Below are 16,986 nucleotides of genomic sequence, written 5' to 3'. Positions count from 1 at the left end.
GAATGAAATATTACTCAGCCTTCAGAAGGAATGGAATTCAGGTACTTTCTATTAATACAACAAAGATGAACCTTGAAAATGTTATGCTGAATGAAATAAGCCAGACACAAAAGAACAAATAATGTATGATTCTGTTTATATGAGGAACCTAAGTAGTCAAATCCATAAAGACAGGAAATAGAACAATGATTACCAGTGGCCAGTGGAAGAGGGAAATGGGGAATCACTGTTAAACAGGGGTAGGGTTTCAGAATGGGGTGATGAAAAAGTTCTGGAGGTGAGTGGTGGTGATGGTCACACAGCAGTATGAAGGTACTCAATGCCACTGAACGGTACACTTAAAACAGTCAAAATGGTCAGTTTTATGTATATTTTACCACACGGAGAAAAAAAAAAGGAAATGATTACCGAAAAAGATGCATCTCATCCTAACTCAGCGTTTGAAATATTCCTTGCTGAAACTGTGCCCATCTGCTTTTTCCACTCCTGACCTCAAGTTCAAAAACACAGTAGTGACATCACAACGGACCTTAATTTAAACTCTGGGAGGATACTGCAAGGTCAGTTTAATAACTCCCTCTCTTGGAAATTTTTCTTTCTGTTGCTTTCCTGAAGCATTATTTATTTACCTGTTTACTTGCTAAGGTCAGCTTCATGCTTGAAGCAGTACGGAGATGACAAGAGAAAAGCCTAGTTTTTCCTGCCCTGGATGGCGCTTGTAGGACAGATGGCACGGTACAGACGGCAGGTCCACAGACTGGACAGATGGCCCAAGCTTTATTCTCAAGTAGAATGCTAGTCTTGGGATTTGGGTGTGGTTATATCAGTCTATGGGTGGGTCTAAGTTTCCATTATCAAGGAAGAAATGAGAGTGGCAGAGGCCTCTCAGCAAAATGGTTAAGTAAGGAGAATGGAGGAAGGGTGCTTACTGGCCTGGTGCACTCAGAAGACCAGTGGGAAGAAACACTCTAAAAGCCCTTTGACACTGTGCCTGTTCATGGTCAAGTTTACCCCAGAGGGGTTAGCTGTGTTAGCATCTTCATGTCTCAGCCCAGTGCATACCCACAACCTTCAGGCAGCCTTCAGACAACCTCCGTAACCTTCAGGAAAGACGTCTCTGTTTCAGCTGAAGTCAGATCTAAAAATAGACGGGATTTGGTGGGTGTGGAGGATGATGACGCTGCGTTTGGTCTTGAATATGATCCAAGATTTGAAAAGTGAAGAAAAGCAAGGTTGATGGGACTACTTGAGTGAATAGGGACTACTTGAGTGAATTATCTTCCAGATTTACACTAGGGATGCTAATTTAGCCTATGCTTCCTACTTCGGATCCACACTACTGATTGGAAATCTGAGGCGTTTTCTTTTATTCACTTTTAAGCTCTTACTATTTCTTGGTGTCCTAGGAAGTCCCAATGGAACACCGTATTAAAAGCTATTGCATAGCCTGTGATTTCTGGAACACATTCACAGACACTATTCTTTTTAACTCTCAGAGGTTTACATTCACTGGATGGACACATATCCAAGAACAGAAACAGTTTTCAAGCAAGGCAATTAGTATGGGGTCATTAGGGTTTGTATTTGTTGTGGAGTTTTGTAAAAAATATTATATGGTAAAATTGACCTTTTCCTCAGAAGTATACGTGTCTATGAATTTTAACTTGGATTACTAGGTTTTATCAACATTGGCAGTGCATACAAGCTGATTCACTAGTGCCATAGTTGACACACAATAAAAAAATGAGTAAATTTGTGGAAAGTTAAAATCATCCTAAATGTAATACAAGATAATCAAGATAGAGGTTTTAGGTCCTATGGAATAGCTCTATAATATATATATATTTCAGGATTGGTTTGTAATAGAAAGTTAATAAATATTTTTCAAGCAGACAATAAGATATGTAGCAGAAAAAAAAAAAAGTATAAAATGGAGGCTTTGCTTTCCCCAAGTTTAATACTATCTCAGGACAGGAAAAATATGAGAAATGATATAAGTTCCCAATCAATAGAACTATGCATAAGGCCTGTAAGAATTCAGAGGAAAAGTCAAGGTGGGTGAGATTGGGGCTCTTTCTTTTAGAAGATAGGGTTTAGGACAAAGCTCCATGTGTCCATTAATAGCCCCTCCATTCCCTTGGTGTCGATAGATTTAGAACAGACGTCAGAGAGCCACCCTGTCAGTTGGCTCTAGTCGCCAGCTGACCAGGTAGTTGGCCCAGGAGATTCAATGCCTCAGGGAAGAATAGGTCAGTTTATGTATTAGTTTAAATCAAGATTGCCAACATGTAATGGAATCAATGACAAGCAGCACTGAAGTCTCTGGGAAGCATTTAAAAATGCAGATTCCTGGGTCCTACCCAGACCTGCTGAGCAAGGAGAATTACTGAGGTAGAACCCAGAAACTGGCAATTTTAAAAGCTCCCTAAGTGATTCTACTGTGCATTCAAGGTTAAGAGCCAGACTAGAAAAGCTGGCAGGGGGTTTATAGCGGGTAGAGATGGCAAAAATCCGATTTCATCAAGAAGTAAACATTTATATAGTCTTAGAAACGACTGAGGGCTTCCCTGGTGGCTCAGTGGTAAAGAATCTGCCTGCAATGCAGGAAACTCAGGTTTGATCCCTAGGTCAGGAAGATCCCCTGGAGGAGGGCATGGCAACCCATTCCAGTATTCTTGCCTGGAGAATCCCATGGACAGAGGAACCTGGTGGGCTACAGTCCATAGGGTCGCAAAGCATCAGACATGACTGAAGCGAAGACTTAGCATGCACGCAGAAACAACTGAATCACTGGCTATCCCGTTCTGTTTTTTTGCGTCCAAATATTTTAGCCTTGCCAAATGGCTTGTTCCAGACCCATGTCTGTGGATAAGGATGGTGACATAGTCTGGAGCCTCCCTGCACTTCGACCTGAAATAACTGATAGATATCTGTGGCTCTGAATGTGTTTGCCAGACAACACAGGAGACTTTGGTTGGTATGGACATTTGATTATTTTTTGCCATTGTTTCCTCTCCTGGTTCTTGTTAGTCACAATTCAGATCATGCCATCTCTTAAAATTGTGTCTGATGCTACTGCACTCAGGGGGCTCCACTTTTACAGCATCTATGGGCCTGAACACAGCGCCCCCAACCCTGAGAGACTTCTCCATCTATAACTTGACAGAGCTTCAGTGGTTGGTACAGACGCTACATTGCACCAACAAAAGATTCCCTAGGAGGGCTTTTGGGGTCCAAACCAAGACAGACTTTGTCTGTAAAGGAAGCAACAAGGCCAGGGAACATCTTGGCCACCAGCACAAGGGCGTCACTGCCACAAACACAGAACGCAGGGAAATGAACAAGCTTAGCTGGTTATTAAGGGTGAATCACGAAGTGTTCTTCCTGACCTCCGAGACTGAAATGAGGACATGAAAGAAACAGAATTCCAACTTCTGCATTCTCTGACTGTCAAAGAGGATAATTCCACTTGCAACTGAAAGACACTGTAAGGGAAATATGACTACACCAGTAACATGCTTTAAAGGGCTGCAGGCACATAGACACCGCTGATAATCAGACATTCAGCCAGCGCTCGTCTACCAGCTAAACTTTCTCTTCACAGTGGAACTTCTCTTTATAACTTTCTTATTATGAAAATTTTCAAACGTATAGGAAAGTAGACAGAATAGTATAATGAACACCTATGAGCTAGTATATCAGCTTCAACAAATTTCAACTCATAGTCAGGCTTATTTTATTCTTAACTCCTGCCACTTCCCACTTCCTGTATGATTTTAAATTAAATCTCAGATATTATATCAGTTCATCTCTAACTATTTCAGTGTGTGTTTCCAAAAGATAAAAGCTTACAAATAACATAAGCATGATATCGTGATCATATTTAAAATTAACAGTAATTCCAAATATCCTGTCAGTGTTCACGTTTCTAATGGTCTAATAGATACACAGTTTGTTTGCATCAGGATGCAAATAAGGTCTGCAAATTGCATGTGGTTGATATTTTTCTTGAGTTCTTTTAACCTACAGACTTCATTTTAATTGCAATTTATTTGTTTGAGAATCATGTGGCCCACACAGTCACTGCTTCTCAAACTATGATGCATACACATTGCCTGGGCAATTGATCAAATGCTGATTCTGAGTCTCAGGTTGGCCTGAGAGTCTGCATTTGTGACATATTCTCAGTTGCTGCTGTCCCTGCCATCCTCCAAGCCAAACTGAGGAAACTCTCCTACAGTATATGCCGCAGTATCAGTTCAGTTCAGTTCAGTTTGCTCAGTCTGTCTGACTCTTTGCGACTCCATGGACTGCAGCACACCAGACCTCCCTGTCCATCTCCAACTCCCAGAGTTTACTCAACTCATGTCCATTGAGTTGGTGATGCCATCTAACCATCTCATCCTCTGTCGTCCGCTTCTCCTCCCACCTTCAATATGGACTTTTGCTAATTGAATCTTTCTAGAGCAATTCAACACATATGTTTTTAACTTTTTGTTTTGTATTGGGGTATAGCTGATTGACAAAGTTGTAATAGTTTCAGGTGAACAGTGAAGGGATTCAGCTGACATATCCAGGTATCCAAACTCCTTTCCCATCCAGGCTGCTGCATAACACTGAGCAGAGTTCCATGTGCACACAGCAGGTCCTTGTTGGTTATCCATTTTAAATATAGCAGTGTCAACACATACTTTTGTGACCTCTATATTTGAGAAATTGGTATAGTTAAATCCTGAGACTCGATCAGGTTGGGTTTCTTTTTTTTTCCATAGGTAGTGTTTTGTTCCTCTATCTGGAAGTACATAAAACATTCATTGACTCTTTCTTTAAAATGCCAGTAGCTTAACCTTCAAGGCATATATCCATTAGTTCATTAGAGAGTACAAAAATAATGGTATTCTAATTCTCTTATTTCCTCTTCATTAGCTAGAGTAATACCATAAAGAACAATCTCCCTTCATCTACTAAATATTAGCTACCTAGTGGCATTGTTCATATAAGAATCCTTGAGCAGAAAACTTGATTATTTTCCTTTACCAATCTTCAAAATAATGAGTTGGTTTACTACTATCTTCCAATAGTGACCAGTTAGTTTTTTAAATTTGTTTGGTTGTGATTCTTGTTATTGCTGTTGCTTTTGGATTCTTTATGAACTCATGGATTTAAATCTATCTGATGCATTTCAATCCATTTCCATTATTCTTATATGAAAGACACTTCAAGTTGGCCTCTGAGTCCTTCTGACACAACTCAAGTAATTTTTATTGCTTCCTTGCTCTTTTGTATAAGGAAATGTTCCAGGTTTGACTTGTATTACATTTCCTGACCCAGATCTGCAATCGATTATTTCTCCAAGATTATTATTTCTTTTGGTGGAAACTTTTAAAGATGATAATCTGGGTGCTATGGTGCTCATTTCCATTAGGTTAGTAGAATGAAAATTCTTTAATTCAATGAATATATTCTTCCATATTTTCAGATGGAAATATATTTCAAAATATATATATGTGTATTCTATGTGTTTTTAAAGTATACATTGCATACCATTATTGCACTGCTCAGAAGATGTTGCCTCTTTTTACTGAACTTAATTTCAGAAAGATTATATAAGTAAAAAACATTTCTGATTTGTTGCATTAAACATATCTTGTAAACAAAAAGCATCTTTCTTAGAATAGTGAATGCTTTGCAGTAAAAATCAGGACAGACCTTGGACAAATTGCTTAAACTTCTTCAAAACCCGATTTCATGATCTGAAAAATAGCTTCTTCATTAGGCTGTTAATAGAAAAACTGTCATTCACCAAGTATTTACTGGAAGCCAGAAACGTTACATACATTTTCTCATTTAATTGGTGCAGCAACACTTTCAACTAAGCAGTGTTCTTCCCCTTTTGTAAATGAGTAAACTTTCTCAAAGTGACACAGCCGGTTAAGTGACAGAGTCAGTACTTTAGCACTGATGCCACGCTTTTAACCTAGAATACAGCGTGGCAGTTAAATGAGAGAGTAAGTATATGGTGCCTCTGGCCTTGTCCTGACAAATGGTTTTCAATGAAAAATAAATGTCAGGTAGCAGAAGTGGCCTTGGTAGATCTGTGCTTGACATTTGGGACGGGAGATGGGAGCGCGGACAGGAAAGGGGAGGCCGCCAGCTTTCTGCTTAGCCAGGCTTCTGGCCCACTGATGCTCCTCTTGCTGATTTCCCATGTTGGGTCTAACCTATGTGTCCATCATGACAGATGCTCTCATGTCAGAGCTCAAGGTCAGCTCTCAAGAGTTCAGCCTGGCACCTTCTGTCATGCTGTCTTTTGAATACGCTTAGCAAGTGGCAGGAGTCCGGAGGCGGCTGCTCTGGCCTCTCCCCCTCACATCGTGTGTCATTAGCCACTACACAGCTCTTTCTTCAAAACAAAATTCACAGAGCTGACAGATTCATCTGCTAATGTCGGGAGGCATCAGAGCCAATTACGGGAAACCTTCAGAAGGCAAATAGGGTCACTTTTCACAAAATGGGATGAAGAGAAGGAAAATAGTCTTGTCATTAAAAAAGACAAATACATTTTCCTCTCTGCAGACTCGCCACATGAAAATCGATTTATATTCGTCCATCACTGCATTATGACTGCTTTAAATAATTTCAAATCAAAGCATCCACTACCTCCCCCGCCCACCATACACACAGCCAACCTATCATTAACCATTTTGAGCTGATGAACAGTATTTCCCATTGTAAGTGATGTCTTTATAATGATGGAACATGTAGATTGAAAGTGCAAAGTTGCAATACTTTTTCAAGACCACAACTAATCACATACATGGTTTAAAATCACCTGGAAAGGACACTCGTTTTAATTTGAATTCAGACATGAAGGGTTCTTCTGGGTTCTGGTTTTGTTGAGATGTGCCAAATACTGTACTCAAGTTCTTGAGCAAGTGAGGAACAACTTTAGTTGTGCTTGAGGAAAACCTAGTGCAAAGTTTTAGGGGCACGGCCTCAACACTACGCTTACCTCACACCAGTGTGAGAGCTTAGTTCAAACAAGAAAGTTTAGAGTCCACACAAGAACACCCTCACGCCTGAGGCCAATTGCAGGTTCACAGATGGAACTGTGGTCCCCCAAACCACTGCCGGTTTCAGAAATTTACTAAGCCTCACAGAACTCCCTGAGGGCTATTACATTCATGGTTATAGTTATTGCAGGAAAAGGATACAATTTAGAATCAACCAAGGGACAGAGTCCTAAAGAAGTACCAAGTCCAGGGCTTCCGTGGTCTTCTGCCAATGGAAACAAGACATGTTACTTTTCCAGCACCAGTGTGTAACAATATGGACAAAATCTCGCCAATTATGGAAACTCACTGGAACCTCTGTGTTTGGGTTTTAATTGTAGCTCCAGTATGTAGGCATGACTGACTGCCCATTTGGCAGAGTCTCTAGCCCAGTAGATCTGAGTCTCTAGCCACTAGGCATGACTCAAAGCCTTCTATGTCCCTAGTATGGGACAATAGTATTGGTTCGTATTTGATCATACAACAACTGAACATCTTTAATATTTTCAGGTTCCTCTTCCAGTGATCAACAGTGACAGTGTTTAGCCATGCAAGTCGTTGCATTCTTTACAGTGTTCTAAGAATATTAAATGGATGCTCTAAATGTGTATCTAGTTTTTCAATTCTGAATGGACTTTGGGGGAGTTGTTTGGATCTCACACATTATTTTCCTTAAGAGGTAGAGCAATATGTAACACCTAGATTTTAGTCAACAGAGTTTAATAGTCAGTGTGCAGTTTTCATGGATGTGGTTTTAGATGTCCCGAACTTTCAGAAAAGCTCTTTGTTTATCCATTTGTTGTAATAGCCTTTATGGTAAAATCTAAGTAGGCTTACTATCAATATAAGGCACACTCATACTGCCTTATATTATTATGAAGAAGAAAATGTTAGCAATTGTGTTTTTTCTCCTATGACATATCAAGAACACAGGAATGTTTTCTATTTCAAAGGATGTAGGGTATATGTAGGAGAAGGCGATGGCACCCTACTCCAGTACTCTTGCCTGGAAAATCCCATGGGCAGAGGAGCCTGGTAGGCTGCAGTCCATGGGGTCACGAAGAGTCGGGCACGACTAAGCGACTTCACTTTCACTTTTCACTTTCATGCATTGGAGAAGGAAATGGCAACCCACTCCAGTGTTCTTGCCTGGAGAATCCCAGGGACGGGGGAGCCTGGTGGGCTGCCATCTATGGGGTCGCACAGAGTCGGACATGACTGAAGTGACTTAGCAGCAGCAGCAGCAGGGTATAGGTATGCCACATAAAATTGTGTGTCTTAGCTTCATAAAAGATGACAACTTCAAAAAAACAGAAAGAAAAAGTTTCTAAGATTTAAGAGCTCTGTTTCATGTTTAAAAGGGTAATATACATAGAAAGATACATGTTGAGAAGTTGAGATTTTCATCACCATGTGTACATGTTTTTGCATCAGAAAGGTTTGTGTTTGTAACTAGAGCTAGAATACTTTGTTTTACTCATCGATGCAAAAAGGTAACTTTGAAAAAAATAAAGTAAACTTACTGTTTAAAAACCTATCCTGTACACAGTCATTTTTACACATGTGTGACTTTTAAAGTCACGGCCACCAGAACTTTATGTGATTATGTTTCATTTTTAGTTGCTTTTAGATATTTTTCTAAACCTTTGTTAGGCATTTCTGAAAAACAGCCAGATGACTGAGTAGATTTTAAGGGTGTTATTCAGATATCTTACCTTGATAACAAGGTCTTACGTTGAGTAATAATTTGTCTAAATCACTCTGCTAGGCATAGTTGAGGAGATGTGAAAAAGAGAAATAAGTGCTGAGGGGGGAGCAGAGAATCCAGGGAAGCTTCACGTGGGAGGGAGAGTTTAGCCTGGGACGTGCAGACCAAGTGGGAGCTTGAGTGAGAGGGATGTGGAAAGAGTTAAGTGGGAACTGAGGCCGTGCCTCTTCTCCTCTCGGCTTTCTTTGAACCCTTTTGTGTGGTTTCCTCTTCTGTGTTTTGCTTGTCATGGGCAGACAATGTGGTCACCTTGGAACACCTTGGAAGGACCTCCTGAGAGACCCCTACCCTGGAAAGGCGGATTAGCGTCTCAGGAAACAAAGTCAGGTCTAGTTCAAGGGTATGTTCACATGGCCTCCATTCCCAGATCAAGTAGTGAGATCCAGAGGGCCACGATGAGGATCTGGCCCGGGGGAGAGGCATCAAGGTCAAGGACGTAGCCCTCAGCCTGCCTCTAGTCTGGACAAACAAGCATCATATGCTGGCTGCAGTGTGATCCATCACAATCACAAGAGTAAGAGACAGGATGTGCGGCCAAAGCCTTAATGAGACACGAAGAGAGTTCAGTTTCCTGGGCCATGCAGTCTCCATCACACTTGCTGAGCACATGTGTGGTGTGTGACTGGTCAAGGATTCAGGGATCCTAGGATCCCAGTACTCGCTAGCTCATTTTGTGCACATACCTGGCATTAGATATTAGCTTAAATATGACACTCATACTGCTTTTAATCTACAGTGCCCTATTAAATTTTTGTGACAGTCCCCATTTTACAGTAGAGGAATTAAGGTTCAGACCCATTAACCAACTTATACTACTAATGTACATCAGAGGCCAAACCAAGGTCTGTTTGCTATTAAGCTAAAACAATAAAGGATGGCTTTCTATGCTCTTCTTAATCTCACTCTCTGGCTCTAATAATAAAAATGAATGAAACTGTACAAAACAATTTTAAATATTCATTATTTGTCTTTTTTTACAGTCCATCCCTACCCTGGGATTCATAATATGAGGTGCAATTGGTTACAGTTCTTTTTGTGAACCATTTCCATTTCCTTATTATTAGGGCATTTACTTGGTTCACTTTTCTAAGGAAAGAGAATGGTTTTGAATTCTACTTCCTAATCCTAAATTTCAACTTTTAAAGGTGAGTAATTAAAACTTCCATCGTCAGTCATTCCTTTTTTTCAAATTCACTGATGAATATTTAACCTCGTCCCTTGGAGTTCTGGTAAAGGAAGATGGCATTATGGCTTCAAGCCGGAGCCGAGGAGGGCTTCATTCAGGCAGGGGTCTCTCCCCCTGTGCAGGGCTTCACCCTCGCTGCGGACCCTCTGTGCAGTGAGTGCTGAGTTCTGTTCTTGCAGAAAAACACCTTGCAGGATCACACCACCCATGAAAGCCCTTAATGAAAATGCAGCCCCGAGAATAATGAAGCGTCTTGTTCCCTTTGCTGAACTCACCTCGGATGCTGTCTCGCAGTCCTTTTATTCTCTGCGCAGACCACCACTGGGGGTGAGCAAGAGTCCTATGACTCAAGGCCCTTCTGTTTTCCAGTCGCTGCCGTGAATGTGGCAGTTCTTTGCACAGGGGTTTCCTCTTCCTTCATTCAGTTATTTCTTAACCACCGCCACGCTCTCCCTACTCGATGTGCGACCATTGTTATTATGCCCGAGGCTTCAACTAGCCGACAGCATGTAACAGTAATTTTTATCATTAGACTTTGTTAAGTCATCAATTTGATTTAAAGCCTTAGACAGGGAGGCATCAACATTTTGGTACTGAACTGATGGTGGTGGGACACCTGTGAATCCCAAAGCAGCTTCAGGGGTGGACACAGGGCTGGGCCACTGGGCACCGGCAACGCCAGGGGGCGCCCTGCACGTCGGCTTCAAGGTGATGGGCGCTTCCCTGGAGTTGGCCACGGGTCACCCTGCAGAAGAGTTTGGGTAAACAAGTCATGATAGCTCCTTTAATGAGAAATGAATGACTCCTGGGGACAGTGCCATAATTACAAACCAGTGAGGAAAAATAGTGCAGTACCAATGAGTATGAAACCTAATGTCAGATTGTCATGAGTTCAAATTCTGGCTCATCTCTGTGAATTTTCTGGCAAATGACTTAACTCCTCCAGGTCCCAGATTTGTCATCTGTAAATAAAGTTAATAGAAATACCTACCATTCAGGGTTATTATAAGGATTAAGTAAATTAATATTTGTAAAGCACATAGACACTGGCTGATACATAGTATCATATAAGTATTTGTTATGAAAATGAAAAAAAAAACACATTGATCATGCTGTTGATGCTTAGTGAAATAAGGTATGACTCACATGACCAAGACTGTTTAATAATTTCTCTGTCTATTCTCAATTATTGCCATAATTATTGTTGCCAGAATGCTACATTACTTAATTAGGAGGGTACCTTTAACTATGTTTTACACATTTGTGAACACTTGCATACTCCACATTTCTTTAAAAAGAGAATGAAAACAAAATTAAACTCTTAAGCCAATTATAGAGATACACATGTACAAGGATGTTCTTTAGAGAAAAATTGGAAGCAACTTAGGTGTCTATCAGTGGGAAACTGGATAAATTGTGGCATATTCATAAAATGTGATTATCTATTATTATTACATATGATTTATATATGTCATATATATATGATCGTATATATTATAGATGATATTATTATATATGATTATATATATTTGAAAGACATTACATTTATTCTCTACATATAAGATAGGGATATATTTCTAGAAAAGTGTTGAGTTTCAAGAACCCTAGAAGGATGACATGTACAGGACATACAATAAACTTTCACTTAAATACATACATTTGTAGGGCTTTCCCGGAGGCTTAACAGTAAAGAATCCAACTGTCAGTGCAGGAGACGCAGGTTGGATCCCTGGTCCTGGAAGCTCCCACACGCAGTGGAGCAACTAAGCCTGTGCGCCGCAGCTGTTGAGCTTGTTCTCTGAAGCCTGGGGCCGCAACTGGAGAAGCCGCCACAGTGAGAAGCCCACGCGCCACAAGTAGAGAGCAGCACCTACTCGCTGCTACGAGAGGAAAGTCTCGTCAGCAATGAAGACCCAGCACAGCTGAAAATAAATACACAGAATTACTGAACAAATGCATACACGTGTAGAAAATGTATAACAGAGATGTGACCATGAAGGATACGCAACAATATCAAGATGGAAATGTAAGAAAGGAGGAAAGGGAATGGAATCTGGCAGGTGCACAAAGGGGACTTCAGTTTCATCATTTCAGCATTTCCTTTCTCAAGGAAAAAATTCTGAAACAAACATGGCAACATTTAACGCTAATTAAATCAAGTTGAAGATTACCTTATTGTATTATTCTCTGTGCTTTTTATTTATATTTGAACATACTGATAATAAAATAATAACAGAACCCATTTAAATGCCAAATTATAATTCTAAAGTTTCCACCCATAGATTATGTTACTCCTCCTAGTTAATTTTTTTTAATTCTTTTTTCTTCAAAATGTTAACATACTACCAATTGTGCTAGTGTTTTTATGGATGGCCCCGTTTCATGAGGTTTAGAAAGCACTTTGGCACAAAGGCTCTTAAGAATATATCTTCATTATTCTAGAAAGAATTTTAATGACCTATCATTCATCAGTGTTAATGACAGTCATGTAGATAAATCCCTAAGCAGTCCTTTTAAGGGTTGCATTTTTTGCTCAGCCAAAATAAAAAGTGCTTTCTTGACTTTCTGGATAATTTTGCTAAGCAAGCGTGTTGTACATTTTCAGGTGCTCAAATGAAACAATTGGGAGCATTTGTTTAGTGTTTTGCTTGCCAACTTCTTCAACAGAACAGCAAGAAACAAATCATCCCTTTGAATCTTTATCACTTTGAATATGTATTGATTGGTGAAACAAACAGCACCGTGACCTAGATTTTCAATGTCACATATTGAAATGTGGCTGGTGTGCTCTGAGTTTAGCAATTCTCTGTTCATCGTATAAATTAACTGAGACAATGACTTGTGACCTTAAAATTGCAGCTTTGTGGTTCAATATGCCATTGACCTTTTTATGTCCTATCTATGGAGTATTAATTGTGCAAAATGGTCACCAAATTAATTTATGTCAGCTGTTGTCTACATTCTAACTAGAAAACAATTTTCATTGTCTGGAGCATGAATGTTTATAGTATACATATTTTAAAAATTAAAAATTTCAATTTCAATGTTATTTAACATTGCTGAGATTATTGAACGTGAAATGTGTTCATAGATACTGTATTATTTATTGACTACTCACAAGTCCATGCATGGTTGGGTCTTAGAGTGGTGACTGAGACACTGCCACTGTCTTCAAATTATTAATAATCTAATGAGTAACAGAGTCAAGAAAACAGACTTTTATAATACAGGGAGATAATACTGTATCAGTGGCATAAAGACTGTTAAAGGAACCCATAGCAAGGAAACCCAGCTGAGTCTTGGAAGATCAAAGTGAGAGATCTAGGAAGGCTTCCTGGTAGTAGAGTCTAGGCTGCTTCTTCATTTGAAGGCTGGCATAAGAATAGTCCATGTAGGGCAGTTCACACATGGAAAAGCAAGAGAAAGCATGTTGCTGTTGTTGAGTAGCTAAGTCATCTCCAACTCTTTTGCTACCTTATGGACTGTAGCCTGCCAGGCTCCTCTGTCCCACGTAAGAATACAGGAGCAGGTTGCCATTTCCTTCTGCAGGGCATATTCCCAATCCAGGGATTGAACCCGCATCTCCTGCATTGCCAGGTGGATTTTTTACCACTAAGCCACCAAAGAAGTCAAAGAGAAAGCATACTGTGGGCCAAATATTCAGATTGTTTCTTTGGTATCAAGAATCACCATTCACTCAGGGTTTTTGCGTATTCCACATCTTCTAAGAATACTTCACAAGTTGGCCCCAGAAAGCTATAATTATTAATAACATGTTGCCCTACTTTAAGAAAAGTTATGTTTCAGGCTTGCAATATATAAGAATAAGGATGATGAACTAAGCAGCTCAAAGTCTGTTTTGATGCCACCAGCTTAAGCAAGATGTGAAGATTGCAGTTGCCGGCAGTATTGAAGCCAAGGCCCATGGCACTCTTTTCGTCCATGAGTGACCCCCAGCTTCCTCTGTCTCCCCATCCCCCACACACCGCCTGAATGTAAGATTCAGAGCTGAGCAAGCCCTCCTCATGGCATCCTGGAGCCTGACTATAGATCTGCAGCAGAGCACAGGCTTTTCTCCACTTGACCACCTCTTTCTGTTTTTGTCTAGTTTACCACAATCCAGACATTTAGGATGATTTGGATTTCACGTGTTTATGCAGCCTTTCTGAACACTTTTCCTTTTCATTTTACTTCACCTAGTTTTTTTTCAAATGTTCATGAGAAAATTTTTTTTCTAATGTTCATGAGAAAATTAGTTCACATCATGAACTAAAAACCTGTCTTGCTCTGGGATAGGCACTAATTTGAAGGGCTGAAATCTACCATAAAGTCTAGTAAACTAAGTAAAAACATCATTCTTTGACATGCTCATGTATTTGTTTACTTAAAAGTTTGATGAGGTATGGTAAAAAATATATATATACTACTATAATGCTTTTTATAGCAATGGCACCCCACTCCAGTACTCTTGCCTAGAAAATCCCATGGATGGAGGTGCCTGGTAGGCTCCAGTCCATAGGGTTGCTATGAGTCTGGCTCGACTGAGCGACTTTACTTTCACTTTTCACTTTCATGCATTGGAGAAGGAAATGGCAACCCACTCCAGTGTTCTTGACTAGAGAATCCCAGGGACAGAGGAGCCTGGTGGGCTGCCCTCTCTGGGGTCGCACAGAGTTGGATACGACTGAGGCGACTTAGCAGTAGCAGCAGCATAATGCTTTTTTGTTGCTCAGTTGCTAAGTCCTGTCTAACTCTTTGCGACCCCATGGACTGCAGCATGCCAGGCTTCCCTGTCCTTCACCGTCTCTCAGAGTTTGCTCAAACTCACGTCCATTGAGTCAGTGATGCCATCCAACCATCCTCTAAATATAGTTTCTTAGTGTGTTCAGAAAGTAATCCATTTCTTTTTAACTTTGTAATGCAGGAGAAGAAAACCTCCTGGCGATTTTACGACGAAGATGGTGGAAATACATGATCCTGGGGTTGATAGACTTGGAAGCAAACTATCTGGTGGTCAAGGCTTACCAGTACACGACTCTGACCAGTATCCAGGTACACGGCTCTTTTTGTTCTTATCTTCCGTATCATCTTATAGATGTAGTTTGCTTTAAGTTTAGTCACTTGGGAATCTGAATACTAGTCTGTAGATTTTGCAATGAGAAGGAAATCAAATGTTTAAAAATTAAATTTTATATTGGTGTTCTTTTAATTTTTCTTAACTCACATGTAATTGGACATCTCTTTCTTCTTTGATTTTAGTATACCACAAGAACCATTGTCACTCATTAAGGGAGCAGTGAGGTAGATGGGTACTGGGAAAACAGCTACAGTGCTCCAAACCCAGCCTAGGTCCCACCCACCCCCAGAAGCCCCACAATGACAACACACGCCTCCGTCTCTCTCTCGTATGCTCCCAACACTTCATTTTAAAGCTCTGTCTTCATAGTCTGACTTACCTAAGAATGCTGTTTGACTATTTCCACCTATTCCACCAAGCTGCGAGCTCTTTCACAGCAAGAAGGATATCTTCTTCACCTTTGAATCTCTAGTACCTCATACGAAACCCAGCACATAATAAACGCTCAAAAATATTTTTAAAGAACTTAATTAAATTGCATTGATTTCCAGTGTTTTGGGACACAGAAATTCCCAGCCATTCTCTACCCATATGTGGAGGGCCCTGGAATGTCTATACCAGTGTATATAGTGGGAGAAGAAAGAGGGACACTGGCTTCATGGTGGAACTGGGCACATTAGTGCAGAATGGAAACTTACAAATTGGCTTGGGGAGCATGAAAAGGAAACGTCTCCCTTTGGAAATCCAGTTGACCTTTGTTTTCTTTTGTTAAGCATTGAAAATTCACAACCAATTACTGGTTGCTTAAGTTCTGTGGGGATTTATACAAATGTTTTTTGCAGTTTCCTTTCGTCAACAGTGACAAGGTTTTTAACAATGTTCCCCTTGTCCTCAAGTGTTTTGTTCAACCCATGCTATGCACAACCATTGATCCATCCAACACCTCTCTCAAATTAACTGTCTCACACCCTGTTTAATGCTGCATTCTATAAAAAGTTTAACTCTGCAGAAAGGCAGAAAAATAATAATGCTACCGATATACATTTTTCTTCATTATAACTTACTGAGCAAGGGATGGCGAAAGTGAAAAAGCAAGTTGAATCTAACAATTTTAGAACCATTTTGCTTCCTACCAAAAAAAACTATTAAATAATAATAAATGGTCAAAAGAAAAGGTGTTTGCTCTTGGAACCATGTTGGTACTGTTGTTTTGTATTTCAAAAGCTTAGGGGCAGGAAACCTGAGGAATATGATTGGAGAATAATTATTCCAGTTAGATTCATTCGGTCACTTCAAAAATAAGTACTGAATACTTCTGTGTTCAAGTCAGTGTATTAGGGAGGGAACACTTGTGAACAAAAGAACAAAATAGATACTTTCTGTATTCTCATGGAGCTTCCAGGAAATGGGAAAGGCAGCTTTTGGTTAAATAACCAAGTGAATGGATATATCATCTCAGCAGTTAAGAGTCCATCTGCCAAGCAGGAGACATGGGTTCAATCCCTGGGTTAGGAAAATCCCCTGGAAAAGGAAATGGCAACCCACTCCAGTATTCTTGCCTGGAAAATCCCATGGACAGAGAAGCCTGGCGGGCTACAGTCCATAGGGTCACAAAAGAGTTTGACACCTTAGCGACTAAACAGCAACAAAATCATTATAGTCAGGGCTAAAGGTTTTAAAAAAGAAAACAACTCAGTTCTACAAGGACATTTGTCAGAATGACCTGACCTAAACTGGAAAGTTGGGGAGGTTTTTTCCTAAGGGAATGCTGATGGAGTGAGATTTGTGAGAGTAGTGGAAGATTAGTTGGGAAAGAAAGAGATTCAAGCAAAGAAGACAGCATGCGCAAGGCTCTGTGGTGGGAAGGACCATGGTGAGGATGATGAGGTGGTAAGCAAGGGCT

The 16,986-nt window shown here is 40.2% G+C and overlaps 1 protein-coding gene across 1 annotated transcript in view; it reads left to right on the top strand.

Annotated features, from left to right (window-relative positions):
• The window catches only part of SLC35F1 (solute carrier family 35 member F1), a 425,018-nt gene that overhangs the window by 324,174 nt on the left and 83,858 nt on the right, over positions 1–16,986 (top strand). Inside the window, exon 3 of the mRNA XM_061427467.1 lies at positions 14,931–15,058. Within this exon, the coding sequence (XP_061283451.1) occupies positions 14,931–15,058 (128 nt within the window). The remainder of the gene's footprint in view (positions 1–14,930; positions 15,059–16,986) is intronic.

This window comes from Bos javanicus, chromosome 9, assembly GCF_032452875.1.
Source record: "Bos javanicus breed banteng chromosome 9, ARS-OSU_banteng_1.0, whole genome shotgun sequence".
NCBI lineage: Eukaryota > Metazoa > Chordata > Mammalia > Artiodactyla > Bovidae > Bos > Bos javanicus.
Note: the sequence above shows the minus strand (reverse complement) of the source record. Positions and strands in the feature narration are given on the sequence as shown.